The sequence below is a fragment of the Rhizopus delemar genome, genomic scaffold (genome assembly GCF_000149305.1).
Source record: "Rhizopus delemar RA 99-880 supercont3.7 genomic scaffold, whole genome shotgun sequence".
In the NCBI taxonomy this organism is placed as follows: Eukaryota; Fungi; Mucoromycota; class Mucoromycetes; order Mucorales; family Rhizopodaceae; genus Rhizopus; species Rhizopus delemar.
This window is the reverse complement of record NW_027137833.1, coordinates 865,881-883,409: the sequence shown is the minus strand read 5'-3', so window position 1 is coordinate 883,409 and position 17,529 is coordinate 865,881. Positions and strand designations below refer to the sequence as shown.

Below are 17,529 nucleotides of genomic sequence, written 5' to 3'. Positions count from 1 at the left end.
GGTAAATTGAAAGTATAATATTTGGTTATATGAATATTTTGATTGAACAACTCGAATAAATTTTATTTGATACCTTTATTTAATAATGGCAATATGTGTACAAATAAGGACAAGCAATGTGAAAGATATACCATTTTTGAAAACACACTAAATAAATTACCTTTATTATTATTGTTCTTCACTTAAGTCATTACATTTATAATTACTAAACCACCACGATTTTTGAGTGTGGGATACTTTTTTTTTTATTTTGTAATTGCTTTCATTGATACTGTTTTTCTTAAACTATTCTTCATATCAACGCAACAATCCTATGTAGGGATAAATTCACGATGAGACAAAGATACTTTATGTGTATAACAGTTAGTTACCTTGAAGTACTTTATTGAGTTGACGTAATCCTTGATGGCACCTTCTTTGATGGCCTGGACAGTATTGGGGGACATCAGCATCCTCCACCTTGTCAACCACACCCCAGTTGTTGTCAATTTGATAATATAATAATATCTGATTTTCCAAGCGTGCTATGAGCATTGCTGGCACTTGTTTGATATTATTGTTTTCCTTCTGGTAATTTCGTTGGTATATGGCGGAGCAAAGTACTGTTTTGACTTTATCCTTGTAATATTTACTTGAGGATGCTTTGTTGGCATATTCAACAATACTAAGATCGACTGGCTTCTTTGATGGAATTGTCACTCTCATGTCGATCTTACAATCATAGCCTAACTTATTACATATCGGAGGAATAGTATACCCCCCTTGAAGTAAACGTGAGTCTTTGGATGTATCAATAAGGCGAATGGCACTTGCCATCTTAGTCGAATTCCAGATCCATGGAAGCAGTTATCCATGATTGGTGCATAAAGTTTACTTATGTAATATTGTTCACTGTTGTCTTCGTTCATGTCATACAAATAACTGTGACTGACCCACGATTCCAATCTAAAGTAGAAATATTAGTAAGCGGTTACTTTTTCTTTGCTTTTGAATTATAGACTTATACTTACATTTGCTGGTATACTCTCTTTATATTCATATTTCCATTTTTTGTTTCTTCGATTTCTTTGATCGTTTTCATTAACTCATAACTACTTTCGATGTTTGAAAACTTGGTAAAAATAAAAAAAAAATGAATGGAGGTGGTATAAAAACTAAGCATTAGATGTTTATTTTACCTTTTCAATAATATCATCAAAGACTGTAGTATTTAGTGTAATTTTATCAAGCTTCTTGACTGATAATGCCTCGATAATCTGCTCTTGATGAGTGTCGTTGAATAGCTCAAGATGAGACCCTGGCAAACGGTCAGTTATATCGATTATATTATTCATGGCAAGCCTATAAAGCCTATTAGAGCAAACCTAACGGTCCCGATTAAATTAACTTTAATATCCCAAAATCAAAAAGTTGTCGCCCAACGGACCCTATTAGCGACCCTATTAAAGTTAATAGGTCTTAACATTTCGTCCAAAGGTATTAAAGTTAATAGGGATTATCAGACCTATTGTGAGATTGGAGTTTGTAATGCTTTTATAGTATAAAATAGGCTTATTATAAAGGATTTTTGACTTGAGACCAAAGTTTTGAATAGTGTTTGTTTCTCAAAATAGTAATAGATTGAATATAAGTTCGCTTGTAATAAGTGACCACCAGATCTTATTAAGTAGATCAAACTGTTTGGAGTAAAGTAAAATAAAAAGAAAGTAAAAGGGATTACAATGAAGTGTGTGCTTCAAGGGACTTCTTGTTTTTGATAAGTAAAATAAAAGAAAAGCAAAGAAATTTACTTTGAGTGATATTTATTGTTCATGCGCATTTGTTTATATTTTTCTGGATTTGAACAAGTTAGATAAAAGTCAAATGTTGCCAAATTTTGCTGCATTGTGTTACATCATTATCTTTCGTATAACGCTATGTGTAAATCATCTTAATAATGGATCTTTAACTTTCTCGCTTATATGTCACCTCAGAATGCATTCAGTTGAGTTCTCTATACATTGAAAATGCAGTAAGTTGATGGATGAATACGTTTTTAGTTTAAATAAAGCTGAATTTTACTATGATAAACATTGCAAAACAACGTCAACTACATTGCTGAATTTTCTGACATACGAAAATATTCATACAGTGAAAGAGAGTCATAATTGGTGTTCATGCCCAAGAACACGAGAATAAATAATGGCTTTGTAGAGCTTGTCTACGAACATATTCTTGATTCTTGTCAGAGTATTCCCGGTTCTGTCCTCATGTAAGACAACGCAGTTATCCACAATGAAAAACCTGCAAATGAGTCGAAAGATGCCAATGAGATTGAGAAAATGAAGTGACCTGTTCAATCCCCAGATCTCAACTCTACTGAGAATACTTGGAATGTAATGAAGCAAAGTTTTCATCAGGTATGGTCGAATTCCAAAGGGCCAGAAAAGCAACAAAGAAATATTTATTAACACATAGAACAACGTCACTGTTAAAGATCTCATTAAGATGATCCATTTCACGCTAAAACGCATGAGAGATGTGATTGATGTCAAGGGCGGATCGATCGGCTGTTAAGCCTCTAATTATAACAAAAAAAAAAAAAACAATGACTTAATTGCAATTTCCTTGCACTTTGATCGTTTGCCAATGTCAAGTTACATAATTTAAAAAAGAGGGTATGGTTGATTAAGAAGTATTGGCTGTACAGTTACCTCGCAAAAAAACAATAGATTTTTAAAGTCCCGAAAATTTACCCATTTCGCTTGATTGTCATGTCTTCCTCAACTACTATACAGATATATGATAAAGTACTATCAAACAAACTCATGGCCATTATAGACATTTCATATTTCATACTTGATAGTTTAGAGTAATGAAAAGCTGACAAAAATGCAATAGAAATAGAAATTAGTAGTAGGTTGCGCCATCTTTATTATTAACCCAACCATAATTACTCCTCTAAAGTAGAGAGAAGAGGAACTAGAACGAAAGTCTAGAGCAGTACCATATTTATTTCATTACTCATACTCATCTTACAATGATGATAGCCTGCATTTGCTAGCTTTGCAAAGACAATAAGGGCTTCAGCATTTGAGTGTGGTACCTCGTATTGGCTAGGTACTCATTTTTTCTTTTTGGAAGCAGATAAAAAGTATCTTTCAGAGAAATACAAAGTAACATAGACTTTATCATCATTCTGATCAGACATCATATCTTTTTTTTTGTTTTTAACCAACTCCTTGCCTTTTTTTTTTGTCTTAAAAACAACTAGTCTCTCTTTCTTGGAGATAGATTATTGTTCAACAACAATGGAATAATGAATGTACAAAAACAACAGCAGATTCTTTCTTTGCTCCTCTATCTGTATTCAGCGAAAAAACATGCCAATACATTAGCTTACATCTATTTTGTGTTTCTTCTTAAATATACAGATGAGCTTGTCAAAAAAGAAAAACATCGATCTTGTTCATTCATTCTATAAAATGTAAATGACAATCACTCGGTAGTGATCAGCAGAAGAAGACTCAAACCCTTTCCTTATCCTTTACCTGATAGATCATTTGAAATCGCATATAAAAGTTTCAGAGAATAATTCAAGTGTTAAAAAAACGATCTGAAATCATTATTCGACTTTCCAAACAGCCTTCCTTATAGACTAAGGTAATCAGATTTCTTGAATCAAATAGAATGTCTTACTGATGCATTCTGTGTACAGGAATCTATTACTATCGTTCGGATAGCTTCCTCTCTTGCTTTTTCTCTTTCTTCTTATAGTTTATGAAATATATCGTTGATGATTTAGAATTTCCAGATTTGCTGATCCAAATAACTTTATTTAGGAGTTTATCTTCGTCAGTATAAGTGTTATACTGAGTAGCCTTCTCTTTTTAGGCTGAGGGTCCTCCAAAATGACATCATGCTCGACTGTTTCGACCTGAATTTGATGATTTTTTATGAATTTGCGAAGATTGGTCAAACTTTTAAGTCTAAAGGACTTCTCTTCATGCACAGATCATGCTTCTCTTCCCTCTTCATTTATGATGCTTCCGCGGCCATCTTCGTAGAAAAACTGCATACTGACGTAAAATAATATTAGAGATGATAAAAACGCTTGGCCAAAATACTTGAGCAAGACGGTTTTATTTTTTTGACTAATTTATTTTCCTTTTTTGGGTGAAATTGTGTTCAAAGGGTCGATTGATTTTTTTCGAAAGTCCGACCAATTTTTTCAAAAAAAAAAAATGTCCCATTGGCAGTGGAACGACTGTAAGAACGAATTAGTGCTGTTTATAGAAAGATGAATCATTTGTAGGTCAAGTGGGTTGTACTATGTATTCCTGGAAACATTTTTCACGACGTGACATTATACAAGCTATTGAATATCCCTTCATGATTTCTCGGACTCTGAACTGTGGCTAGGTTTATTGAATTTTTTTTGTGATTGATTGGCCAAGCTCTCCACAATGGTGAAATAAGTAAATCGGGATGATGTTTCAATGACATCAGTTTTTTTTATGTTATCATTTCTAATAAAATTTTTCAAATTGCCCTTTTTCTTTTTTTTTGTTTCTTTTTACTTTTTCTTTAATAATAATTAAAAGTAAGTCTCCTCTTTTTTTTGTATTCGTGATAAATAAATTGTTACTAATGATATATAAAAAGATGGCAGAATTTGTTAAGCTTTCCATTTTTGGTACAGTTTTCGAAGTGACAACAAGGTATATAATAAAAAGTGAGAAAGCAGTTTAAGGAAAATTGAAGGGTTATTATGGCAGATATGTTGATCTACAACCTGTTGGGATGGGTGCTTTCGGCTTAGTATGGTAAAGTATATATATGTAATGTAAAAATCATATTACTGATAATGTATATACAATAGTTCGGCTAAAGATCAATTGACGGGAATGAATGTAGCAATAAAAAAGATTATGAAACCTTTCTCTGCTCCTGTGTTAGCCAAAAGAACATATCGTGAACTCAAATTATTAAAGGCCCTGATGCATGAAAATGTAAGTATATTGGCTGCGATAGACAGATGAAAGAAATGCTAAATAATGCCTACTAGATTATTTGCCTGAGCGACATATTTATTTCCCCTTTAGAAGACATGTAAGTATATTAGGACTTTCTAAAAAAAACTTTTTTTTTTAAAAATATAATTTTTCGTTTTTAATATAGATATTTTGTTACGGAGTTGCTTGGAACAGATTTACATAGACTACTTCAATCCCGACCATTAGAAAAGCAATTTATTCAATATTTTTTATATCAAATACTGGTAAGAAAATTCTCTTTTATTTTCCTTAGCCTTGTACTAAAATCATCCATGATTTAGAGAGGCTTGAAATATGTTCATTCTGCTGGTGTTATTCATAGAGATTTGGTAAATAGAGTAATATAAACGGAGAGAATATGGATATTGACATGCGTGTTAGAAACCAAGCAATATTTTGATTAATGAAAATTGTGATCTCAAGATTTGTGATTTTGGTTTGGCACGTATTCAAGATCCACAAATGACTGGATACGTATCAACTAGATACTATCGTGCACCTGAAATCATGTTGACTTGGCAAAAATATGATGTAGCTGTAGACGTTTGGAGTGCTGGTTGTATTTTTGCTGAAATGTTGGAAGGAAAACCATTATTTCCCGGAAAAGATCGTAAGTAGATTAAAAATGAGAATAGTTCTGTTGATGGTTAATATATGCGCTGTATAGACGTTCATCAATTCTCCATCATCACTGAACTTCTTGGTACACCACCTGAGGATGTTATTGCTACCATTTGCAGCGAAAATGTATGTACATTATGTGAAAAGGGATGAACATGTAGGCTAAATGGCTTTGATTTAGACATTGAGATTTGTAAAGAACCTTCCTAAATGTGAGCCAGTTCCATTCAGTCAAAGGTTCGCTGGTCAAGATCCTCAAGCTATCGATTTGCTAGAAAAGATGCTTACATTTGACCCTCGCAAGCGTATTACAGCAGAGGAAGCTCTATCTCATCCTTATTTGGCGCCCTACCATGACCCTACAGATGAACCTGTTGCACCAGAAAAATTTGATTGGTCTTTTAATGAAGCTGATTTACCCGTAGATACATGGAAAGTGATGATGTATTCTGAAATCTTAGACTTCCACAATGTAGATAATACAGACACTATCAATTATTTGGGTACACCATTGACAGGACCTGTTCTCGAAGGACAAGAAGCTGCGTATACGCAGCCTCAATAATAAATACTTTTGTAAATCATTAAAAGCCCCTAGAGCATGTTATCTTGTCTTTAACTGTAAATAAGCTAATGAAAAGAAATGTGTAATAACAAATAATAATTGCATTAACCTGGGGCTATAAACCGAAGGAGTAATGAAACCATACATTTAGAGTGCGTGGTCTGTTGTAGCTGCACAGCAGCAGCAGAGAAGGCCAAGGTGCCATCGATGGATGATTCAGTGCATAATACAACTATTGAAAGAATGTTTATTGATGCGATGAAGATAAAAAGATGTTATACGTGCTTATTGATGGGTTAAAGGCTAAGAGGATGGATAAATTGGTTTATACTGTGAATAAAATGGTTTAATTATATAGGGTTATCGACTAAGCATGGTAAGACAACCAATTAAAGAGCAGTTCATTAATTCATACCACTTTAATCATGTAATTGGAAGTGCTTTTTCTTTGGAGCAGCCATCACAAGTTTAACATTAATACTTTCTTCTTGAGACTGAACAAGGTTAATGCAGTGGAGGTTGGAAGATCGTAAAAAGCTAGTGATGATTAGAAGAAACAATGTTATTTAAAAAATGTAGCTGGTGACCAATGAAGTTGCATACGTTTATAGGTGAAGAAGTTGATGATGATTCTTGGTATAGTGTTGAAAGAATAAAGTTAACACCCTTGAGCCTAATAAATCAATCGAGCCTGAATGTATTGATAGGGTTAGTAGTGTTTCTGGAACAAAATAAACCATGAGATATAAAAGTTGTAGCTTTAAGTTCTTCAAATACCAGCAGTAGAAGTTCATTTGCTGTGTAATCAAGTTTTCCTGTAGATTTTTCTACGATGTCTATGATACATCTTTCCCTCCTTACTAATTTACTTTCCTTTGCTTTTTTCGTCCTTGCTCCAAAAGGATGTTTTTAATCTGACTTGAGTGATTAAGGTGTATTAAACATATCGTACGTTCACTTAAGTCTTTTTTAATATAAATAAAAAAGATTAATCGTAGGCTCTTCTACAAAGTAACTGTTGTTTAATACTTTACCTAGAGGATATAAATATGAAATGGCAGATAATGTCGATCAATATTCATCAAAAGAGGACCAAACTAGTTCTTTCCTAATAAAAAAAAATGACCAACGGAACTTTTATTTACAGTAAAGATCAGGTTCCATAGGGCAGCAATAGAGTGGCTGTTGGAGTCTATTCTATGTGAGAGCCAGTGTATTTATTAGTCAAAGACAATTCTCCTAGCTGCTAGCACATGAACTAATATTCAAGAGATTATAGGTGAATCTAACAGCTGAAAAAAGCTGAATGAGGTACCATAGCAGCCAGGTTGAATGAAGTAGGAGTATAATGAAGTCGAATAGAACACTAGTACACAAAAACTTCCCATATTTACTAGGATAGTTTCATAAATTGCAATGATTGAGCTTACCAAAGCTTTTCATATAGACAACGGTTGTTGCATTGTTACCATAAAGCACCAGAGTTAGGAGAAAGTTAAGGCAGCATAACGACAGAGGTATCCTTAATTTAGAATTACTATTATTAATCTCTCCAAAAACAAGTAAAGTACAAAAAATGCTAACGGAAAATACTGTATATTAATAAAATATTTGAGAACTTGTCGATTCTCCTTATTAACAGTATCAATCAAATAAAAGAGTAGAGCTTGACATTGTCTGTTCAAGCCGCAGGGGAAAATACTCTAAACAGGCCTTTTTTTTTTTTTTTTTTTTTTTTTTTAGCAATACCGTCGATAGGGAACAGAAAAGAAACTCGGCTTGACACCTAGGGGTTTTCCTAAAAGGATTCAAAAGGAGTAAAATCATATGAAACGAAGGCAGAAGCAAATTGTGCCTGATTTTTGGAGTCTGGACTCTGTTGTAATTTTTATCTACTAAACTAGGAAAAACAAAAACGCCCCACCTCATTAAAAAGATTATTCATTGTATCTGCTCATAGAGATACTTTTGAATTGTCAGTTATAACACCAGAAATGAGATGAAAAAGAGCGTGAACTACTTTGTTGTATAACATGAAATGTTATTCGAAATACTTAATTTTGTCGTTTCTCAAAGTTTAAAGTCCTTATATCATCACATTAAAAGAAGACAAAAAAATAAACTTGTTTATAAAATAAAATGATATGTATAGCTTTTCCTGTTTGTTGCAGCCTCACAAGCCATACATATAGTATGAGTTTCAACATTGCATGAAAAGTTAAGGCTCTTGTTTGAGTTAGATAAGAATTGACATAATGTTGTAAGTGAAGGTATAAGGGTGTTGGTCGCATTTATATCGACTGAATCAGGAAAAAACAAAAATCATCTGTGCGCTCAGAATTCGGACTTACATTGCACCAAAAACAAATTGTCAACAGCATTAAACTCATTTTTATCTTCTAGGCTGGAGGAGCCATTTATAGAGATAATGAGGACTGTAGGCAAAAGCCTAAACTTTGCGAAGACCGTCGCACAGCAATCGATAGTTTCCAACATTGTAGCATGATTAGCTTCTTCGTGAAGATCAGCTAGTACTGGAATAAATTTATCATTATATGCTTCTCGCGAGACATATAAAGTATATGCCTTTTTGATGGCAGTTCATTCGGTTTGTGCTACCGTATAGCTATCGGCTGGTGTACTTGCATCTACATATAAGCAATTTGCATGTTAAACATATATCATGTCTTTATATGAGTAATAAATTACACTATCAACTAGAAAATGAACAACCAGATCTATAATCTTTGGGTGACTCAACAATATTTTGCCTATGAGATCTTCGCCGGGCTCCCATTTCAAAGGCAGAATAAGATCTTCATCTTCGACTAACGCTGAATGGGCTTTTCAATTAAACAGATTAGTTTTGTTATATAAAACTAATTTACTTACAGCTTTGAATGAGCATCTTGTTACGAGAAAAAAGAGAAAGATGTGGCAAAAGAATTCTAGCCAATTCCGTCACCGGTAAAGCTTTTACATCATAGCCAACAATTATCTCTCAGTAACGCCAATTTGACTTGGCTAAAAAATATTTTGCCAACAAACAGCCATTCAGTTTCTTTGATTTGATCATTCATTTTTGATAGCTCGCCATTTATTTTTTCTCAAGGGTCAAATTCTATAGGCTTGGCTGTATTCAATGTCTTTTCTCTCTCTTTAAAAGTGTTTGTTGCCGTAATTTCTTTTGTTTCCTGGCATTGTCGGAGTGCGACAAATACAAGTCACTGAGGCTTGCCGAACTGGCCTGCAATTAAGGAACCCTGTTTGTACTAAGTGATTTTTTTTTCTTCCCCACTTTTTATTCAACAAAATATGCTTTCTACTTCTCTTTTTCGCAATGCTGCTGTTATGTCAGTCAGATATAATGCTTCCATGAGATTGGCTACTTCAGCTTCCATCACAGCTCGCCGTGCTTATGCTACAGAAAATGGAGAAGGAAAGTCAGAGGAAGAAGCTGCAAAAGATGCTCCCAAGGAAGAAAGCGTTAAAACTCAAACAGAATTAACAGAAGAAACTAAGAAGCTTTTGGACGAAAAGGATAAAAAGATTTCTGAACTTCAGGTAATCTTTTAAAAATAGCGAAAAACAGGAAATGTCATGCATGTAAAATGCATAGACATTTAATGAAATGGACAAAAAAAAAACTTACAAATATTCAATAAACAGGATGCTTATCTTCGCTGTCTTGCTGATCAAGAGAATATCAGAGAACGCAGCCGTAGAGAAATTGAAACAACAAAGGAATTTGCTATTCAAAAGTTTGCAAAAGATCTTTTGGACACTGTTGATATTTTGAACATGGCATTAAATGCAGTTCCTAACGAACTCCGTACAAAAAATGCTTCATTAGAATCTGAATTGGCAAAGGACACCGAGAAGGTTATTGATCAATTAACAAACTTGTACACCGGTGTTTCTATGACCGAGTCCGAACTTATCAAAGCCTTAAAACGTCATGGTGTTGAACGTGAAAACCCTGAAGGTGAGGCATTTGATCCCAACAAGCACCAAGCTTTATTCCAAGCACCCATGCCTGGCAAGGAAGCTGGTACTATTTTTGCAGTTCAAAAGATGGGTTACACTTTAAAGGGACGTGTGCTTCGTCCTGCTCAAGTTGGAGTTGTTTCTGAATCTCAGTAATATGCTTGTATGTGTATATTAAACAAAAAAAAAAGCGTTTAGATTGACACTTTAAATAATTAATAAAAAAAAGACCTTGTATTATATCAAAAACCGACTTATAGTTTTATGCAACATTATATATACTATGGTCTGCAGAAACAATGCTTTTTTCTAAATTATGTCTTGACTACATTGGTTAATGCTAGTTGAACTGTTGATCAAGCGTGTAGATTAAGAACATGGATCTTATTGTTTATGTTGAACAACAAGTATAACTGGATCATTATTGTTTTATTTTTGTATTTTGGGGAGGGGCGCAATCACATGAAATAAATATGCTAGTTACTGAATGCAAGGAAAGGGTTGATATATATGTATAATTTGATATGTAATTTGGACGTATTGTTTAATTACACATCTCAGCGTCATCTACTCTGTTTGTTGAAAACAATGCTTTATGGACACTGTAAAACGTACTGATAGCCATGATTATTATTCCAAATATCGCACAACACCAATGGGGAATCTTTGATTTTTGAAAAAGGTGCCCATTTGATAATTTTAAGAAGCATAGTGGTGGAAGCACAAAAGCTAGGACGGTCGCAGAAAATCCACCAGTGAGTTCCAGCACAACACCGAGATTACATGTAAGTAAAGATATGATAACTGTAGTCAATATAAGAATAGTTGTTATCAAAAAATGACGAGTCATACTAAATGGCGCAGATGGCCAGTAATATGTTTCCAGTACCTTTTCAGTCAATTAAGAAATGGGTGTGGATTTAGTTTGAAATACGGTTTACCTCTCTGCAAACGAATGCTTCAAGTGGAATGGTTGTGAACATATTTAGGCCAAATGATAGCCTTGCAATATTGATAAGAACATTGTCAGATGGGAAGTTATTCAGGATATTGCCTGAATATGTAATATTGTGTTAATAATAGGGATAGCAATCTAATCTATTTTTGATTACCCATTGTTTTATCAGTGAAAGACCAATATCCTGCCACAGCAAGAGCAAGACATGTTATGAGAGCAATACCCATACTCCAATGAGTTACAACAGCGAATCGATTTAGAGATGGCTGCTTTAACGATCCAAATATCAAAAAACTATTATGATGGCAAACAAATGCTTATTTGACAGTATTAATAAAGTATCTATAAAATAAACCTAGATCTATAACTTTTACCAAAACTTATAACGGCAATCGCTTGAAATACTTCATTATTAACCAGGTTGAATCTTAATGCACTTGATCCTTTTAAGCTCATAGGCATTTGAGGTCCTTCAATAGCAACGCTTACGATAATAATAATGATGGCAGCTAAAGCTAATGCGCTTGTTTTTGCCAACTTTGAGATATCTCTATAAAGTGATAAAGGATATGATATGAGCAAAGTAAAGAGGGTTATGCAAAGCTTCCGATTAGAAAGCATCCAAAGAACAGGCACTTGGTCAATTTTAGGATATAACGAACGAATAACATGCGGAATTGTATCACCTGTACTTTCATTGCTAATTAATAAAATAGTGTTTTATTGCCTTCATCCTCCCTCATGCAGAGCTTACCGATAATTACGCAGTATGCGGCCATCCCTCCAAATGCAAATACAAATTGAAATATAGAAATAGCTATAAGACCTGGTTTTCCGAATGCAAATTCCATCAGATCTTGATATGTCGAAGTCCCTGATAATTTTCCATTGTATATCAATAGTCTTACTGTCCAATCTTTTATACAACTCAATTAGTACATTTGTTTAGTGATGGCATAACAGCTTACCAACAACGATTGTTACACCAATTAGGAGCAAAAGACCGGTCCAAAATCCCTAAAAATGTATTGTTAAAATTATTTATTTTTATACATGCATAAGCAGTAAGACCTACCGCTTCTTTGAATGCAAAAGGTAAGCCAATAATCCCCGCACCAACTATGCTATTTGCCATATTAAGCTTGTTGATACAAGTTAAAATCTTACAATAGATGATTTTTTTTTTTGTTATACTCACAAAGCTGGTAAATATACTTCCGCCTTCTGAAGGTAATTTATATCCTTTCTGCTCCAAATTCTCAATATCACTTTCATCAAAACTTTCTTCTTGTGATAATAAAGGTTTGTATTGTTGCACTCCATCTGCGACATCGTAATGTATGGAATCCTCGAAATCAAATTCTGTATATTCCCTAATTCCTCTCGTTGAATCTTCTAGGGATGGCCTTGCACTACTTTGTGATCTTCTGCGTGACTCCATGTATCCAGAGTCAATAGATAGTCGGTAGATGTTTACGTGATTCGACATCTTGCTAAAAGTAAACTCATAAATAACAAAACAACTTATATTAAGTCGAATCTGGGTTTATATCTGAATTTGAATAAAGGTACAGCTGTTGGGATTACAATCCAGATTCAAACTTTCAGTACACGACACAACTCAATAAAGCCGTACGTGCATCTCATGACAGCATATTGATAGAAAGAATAAACACTATCACTTGTTTGTTTGTGTTGAAGATTCAAATTCAAATCATAGAGATCTCAGGTTGTATTATAGAACTTTAAAAACCAAGTTAGACAAAACTTCCATAACGAGAACAATACGCATTTTACATGCTCCATGTGAACCATTTACTCATCGAACAAAACTTATTAAGAGCCTTAATTGTCATCAGTGCGCCAAAAATTAATGCTTCAGAAATATGCAAAAATTATTCTGGTCTTGAGCTTTGTACTAGAATGATAATAACAAAAAAATTAATATCATATTTTGGAGCAATTCTCCTAAAACTTTTTCAAATCTTCTGAATAAACTATTTATTATTGTTTCTAATCAAGTGGCTTTATCAATTAATGAGTCAAATAGACCTTTTTTTCTGATAAGAGAAGTTTTTTATGTCAAAGGAGTGTATAGAGATGGCGCGATCAATTTGATGCCCGAACATAACGCTTGATTTTAATTGTCTGTGAAGACATTTTGAGTTTTTTTTTTAAAAATCAAAAGTATAGATTTTACCTTTTTTCTATTCTCTATTTTGATAAAACAAGCGTTGGAGCTACTTTCTATATTCACATCGATCGTTGAACTATAAGGAGCACTGACAATTACGAATGTGTCTTGTTGTGCATTAGCTGTTTGTTCAAATTTTATAAAATCCTCCGGTGTCAAATAGCAATTAGTTGCATTAGACTCGAAAGTATTCTTTATCTCAAGATCTAATTTGTGGTCTATCGCATTTAACCAATTTAACTCTTCTTCTATAATCTTGTTTTGCTCTTTCAAAAAATGGAGCTGTCGTTCAAGATCCTGTGTTATTTCTTCGTGCCCATCCGCTTCTCGGCTAGTAATCAAGAATTTATTAAAGCCAATACAGAATTTATAAGATTGTAGAGCTTACATCCATCTTATATGACTCTTTGAATCCTTTTTTATTAACTCTATCCCCTCCAACACATTGGTAATATCATAAATACGCCTTTTTTGCACTTGTAGCTTCTCTGCAGCAAAATTTAAATCTAAACCTCCATTTTCACTTGAGCAAAGTAAATTAATAAAGTCTTTAGTCAGTAAGCCAAGAGATGAGCCATGTTTGTAGAGTTGAGAAGACACTTTTTTATGTGAATTATAAGCATACATATCAGTATGTTAGTTTCTTTATAGTTAATACTCACTATTATCAGTGTAATCCGCGCCGGCTTTGTCGCAGGAGAATTTGTAATTATCATTCATTGCTTCTTTACGTATTTAAAATGAATTTAAAAAGTAGAGAGCGCCTTTAAATGCAAGTTTAAAGAAAAGTTGTTTTAAGGATAAGGAAGGAACAATAAAAAAGGAGGGAAACCAGTATATGTTTTGCATGATAACATATAAGACGCCCAAGCCCTATAGTTGATAGGTCTAATCGTTTCTGCCTATTTGTGACTATATTTTTACCCTTTATCAAGTAGCTTATTTGTATTTTTCTCTTCTTTAAATCCCTAATAGATATTTTAAATTTTCAATTTCATGCGATAATCTGCTTATAAAAAACACACTTGTTACTCCATACATTATCTGGGAGGTAACAAGAATGATATAAAGTCTTAGAATCTCATGATTCTAATGAAGTATCGGAAACATGTGCTCGGAAAAGGAACTCGTAAAATGATTTGTTCCATCAACTAAAGCTTAACCCGCCTTTTGATGTTGTTGTATGAAAAGGGGTAAATCAAATTCTGTATTTTGCATTGTACTTCTGTACCATAGACAATTTGACATCTGTGTTTTTCGTTGAAAATAATATACTTTTAATTATAATATTCAATAGCATTACAGATTATCATACTATCACATATAATCTTTTCGGTGGTTATTCTTTTCTTGCTCCCCTTTAAAAATACTGGGGTTAACATATGTGATTATTTTTCATGCTGTAGCATCCTTGCTACTATTATTAACATACACTTCTTTTAACAGCTTTATTACGGAGGCCACTCCTGTTATATTTTCCCCGTATTCCTTGCATGAGCATTTTATTTTCTCAACAGTACTCTATTTACATTTTTATTAGACCTGACTTTTGTATCCGTGTTGCTCGTAGGAATGGGCCAACTAATAGCTCGTGTTGGGACATTAATCAATTCTCAACTAATTTGAGAAAGCAAAAGTACATGAAATTTTAATGCTGGCTCAGAAGGCTGAAGTTAAATGCAATAGTATGATATTATAGAAAGCTTTCTGAAGAAAACAAACCGAGTACACTTAATGGTTTACTTAACTTAGAAAATTCAATTATTTCCCTTTGATATATAAATATATAGTAGTTTAGATTGAGCTCTCCACAGTTTGTGTAAGAAAAGTTTATTGTGGTGACTTGGGAACCAATACAAAGCCATATCCTATTAATCAAGCTCTAAGGCTTTATGTGCCATTTAGGCTGTGCACGTTAAAGAACCGAAATGTGTTGTCTAATCATAAATAATGGCATTATTTTAACTTAAACGTTATACGTCATTCTAAAGAACAAAATAGGCGGGAAACCTAAAACCAAAATCTGGGAGTTCCCTCTCAAAGAAAAATAAATTTTACAATTAAAGTGATCATATGACATGAACTAATGAATAATTTCGGAAGGAATTAGCAGTAAAATAATAATAATCAGATGTAATGGAAGGTTCCCTTAAAAACGAGACAGACAATTACCAAGAAAAGAAACCAATCGTCCCTGAATTCGCTACAGTCAATACAAAGCCGATAAGCCGAAGGCCAATAAAATTTGTTTTATAAAATACTTTTAATACAAATACAAACCATTTCATTATGACGATAGAAAGCTTAGTTATGCAGAACAGACTTACTTATTATAGATTCTTTTGAAGAATCAATAAATATTGCAAACAATATATGTAGAGAGCCTTGGTTATTTGAAATTTTAGTAGAGCACTACTATTTCAATTATTGGTAATGCTGTTAATCAAAACAAGTATAACAGTATTTCCACAGTAAACAAACAAATTAAGAGCTTACAGGTCTATGAAACGTATTACAAAGTTTTTTATATTTTGTACAAATCCGATATGATGGAAAATTCCAGTAATGACAGGATTTTATTAACATGATGTAATTTAACATACAACTTACACTGTTGGTTACTTTAAGCTATCATCACGTATTGTTGACAAGGAAAACATGCATTTGCATCTAGACGGTTATAATCGGTTCGGGTGTAACGAACCAACAGTTCTTTACTCACCCTGGCGCTGTAGTAATTTACATAATCGAAAGATTGCGCCGTATACACATATTCCTAATTACGACAGTATTAACTCTCTTGTGTAATGTAAGGCAGCTGTTTTAAAAGATTGGGGTTTTTGAAAAATTAATAGCAAAGATTATATTTACTTACTTATAATGATAAAAGAAATATAATATTCGATTTATTTAGACACATAAATTTGTATCTTATTATTTAGCTTTACCTTAGGTTAACGTTTTAATTTAATAAACGTCAGTCCTTATTTTTCATGCAGAGTACGACTGAGTCAAACTTATCCTTCTCAATGACACAAAGTGAGAGAAACACAATTTGCCAAAGAAAGTAAATGGTGTATCAGAATATAAGTCATAAGCCCTTTTCTTTTTAATATCCTATTTTGTGCAACCATGCTTTTTATTATTTGACGTATTCAAAAGCAAGTGTTTTGTTTATTGGTTTTTATTGAAGTATTGGTACTTTCTGGATAAATTTTAAATAAAAAGTAAAATAGTATAAGCAAGTAAAATATTAAGGTGTTAAGTATTTTTAGGCAAATCCGAGAATTGCAAGACCGGCAGAAAACAACGTGACACCGAGAGCAGGTGCCAAGCCAATAGCACTGTTAGGAGTAGTTGTAGTAGAGGCAGCAAGACTAGAAGAAGCAGAGCTTACAGCGGAAGCAACAGCGGAAGGTTGAGCAGAACTGAATGAGGCAACGACAGATGAGCTAGCAGAGGCAATGGCAGATAAGCTTGCAGCGGAAGAGACAGAAGCAGAAGGGGCAGAAGACACAGAAACTACACCGGATGTGATAACTGAAGGAGAGATGGGCTCAGAAGTTGCAGAACCGACAGCAGATGATACTTGGCTAATAGCAGATTCAGTAGGAGAAGATGATGTGGTTATTGTCGATGATGTAGAAGGACTAACTTCTGAAAATGTTGACTCGGCACTGGTTCTACTTGATTCGGTTGTACGAGTTTCCGATCTTGTAGTGGAAGTTCTGGTAGCAGTTGTAGTAGTACCAGGAGATTCGGTTACACCTGGCCAACCACTAATACAGTTTTGATAGCAGGTAACATCACCACCACAGTCATCAATACATTGATTGGTGTTTTCAACTAGCAAAAGAGAGATAGATGAGAATCTATTATGTTCATTGATAAAAGAGACAATTTTTACCGCATTGGGACAAGCAATCAATATCGCTTGAATCACAATTACATGAAGCAGCAGCGATAGATTGTAAGCCAAAAGCTAGAACAGTTAAACCGAGAATTGAAAACTTCATGCTGTATATGTATTTGATAAAAATAGACAAGAGAAAGACTGGAAAAAAATAAAACAGAAAAAAAGGATCAAGTCATATTTATATTAAAACGTTCAAAATAGATGATTTCATTCGGAGCCCTTCCAGAAATCATAAATATAGCCGAAGATGGG

General features: G+C 33.5%; 5 protein-coding genes across 5 annotated transcripts; 2 read left to right on the top strand and 3 right to left on the bottom strand.

Moving 5' to 3' along the window:
- Positions 1-363: 363 nt before the first annotated feature.
- On the bottom strand, positions 364-1,334 carry RO3G_09533 (uncharacterized protein; the record flags this gene model as incomplete). Its single annotated transcript, XM_067664118.1, has 4 exons — positions 364-725; positions 875-945; positions 1,011-1,111; positions 1,179-1,334. The coding sequence occupies 4 exons, from the start codon at positions 1,332-1,334 to the stop codon at positions 364-366; spliced, it is 690 nt and encodes a 229-aa protein (XP_067520219.1).
- A 3,416-nt stretch (positions 1,335-4,750) lies between these two features.
- Positions 4,751-6,222, top strand: RO3G_09532 (mitogen-activated protein kinase HOG1; the record flags this gene model as incomplete). Its single annotated transcript, XM_067664117.1, has 8 exons — positions 4,751-4,800; positions 4,862-4,991; positions 5,048-5,091; positions 5,161-5,260; positions 5,318-5,365; positions 5,418-5,646; positions 5,704-5,783; positions 5,839-6,222. 8 exons carry the CDS (start codon positions 4,751-4,753, stop codon positions 6,220-6,222), a joined length of 1,065 nt encoding a protein of 354 aa, XP_067520218.1.
- A 3,315-nt stretch (positions 6,223-9,537) lies between these two features.
- On the top strand, positions 9,538-10,365 carry RO3G_09531 (co-chaperone GrpE; the record flags this gene model as incomplete). The annotated part of the gene is made up of 2 exons (XM_067664116.1): positions 9,538-9,786; positions 9,892-10,365. The coding sequence occupies 2 exons, from the start codon at positions 9,538-9,540 to the stop codon at positions 10,363-10,365; spliced, it is 723 nt and encodes a 240-aa protein (XP_067520217.1).
- Positions 10,366-11,760: 1,395 nt separating this feature from the next.
- RO3G_09530 (uncharacterized protein) lies at positions 11,761-12,656 on the bottom strand (the record flags this gene model as incomplete). The annotated part of the gene is made up of 5 exons (XM_067664115.1): positions 11,761-11,867; positions 11,922-12,041; positions 12,136-12,184; positions 12,243-12,308; positions 12,366-12,656. The coding sequence occupies 5 exons, from the start codon at positions 12,654-12,656 to the stop codon at positions 11,761-11,763; spliced, it is 633 nt and encodes a 210-aa protein (XP_067520216.1).
- A 3,976-nt stretch (positions 12,657-16,632) lies between these two features.
- Positions 16,633-17,377, bottom strand: RO3G_09529 (uncharacterized protein; the record flags this gene model as incomplete). The annotated part of the gene is made up of 2 exons (XM_067664114.1): positions 16,633-17,207; positions 17,269-17,377. The coding sequence occupies 2 exons, from the start codon at positions 17,375-17,377 to the stop codon at positions 16,633-16,635; spliced, it is 684 nt and encodes a 227-aa protein (XP_067520215.1).
- Between the last annotated feature and the right edge of the window lie 152 nt (positions 17,378-17,529).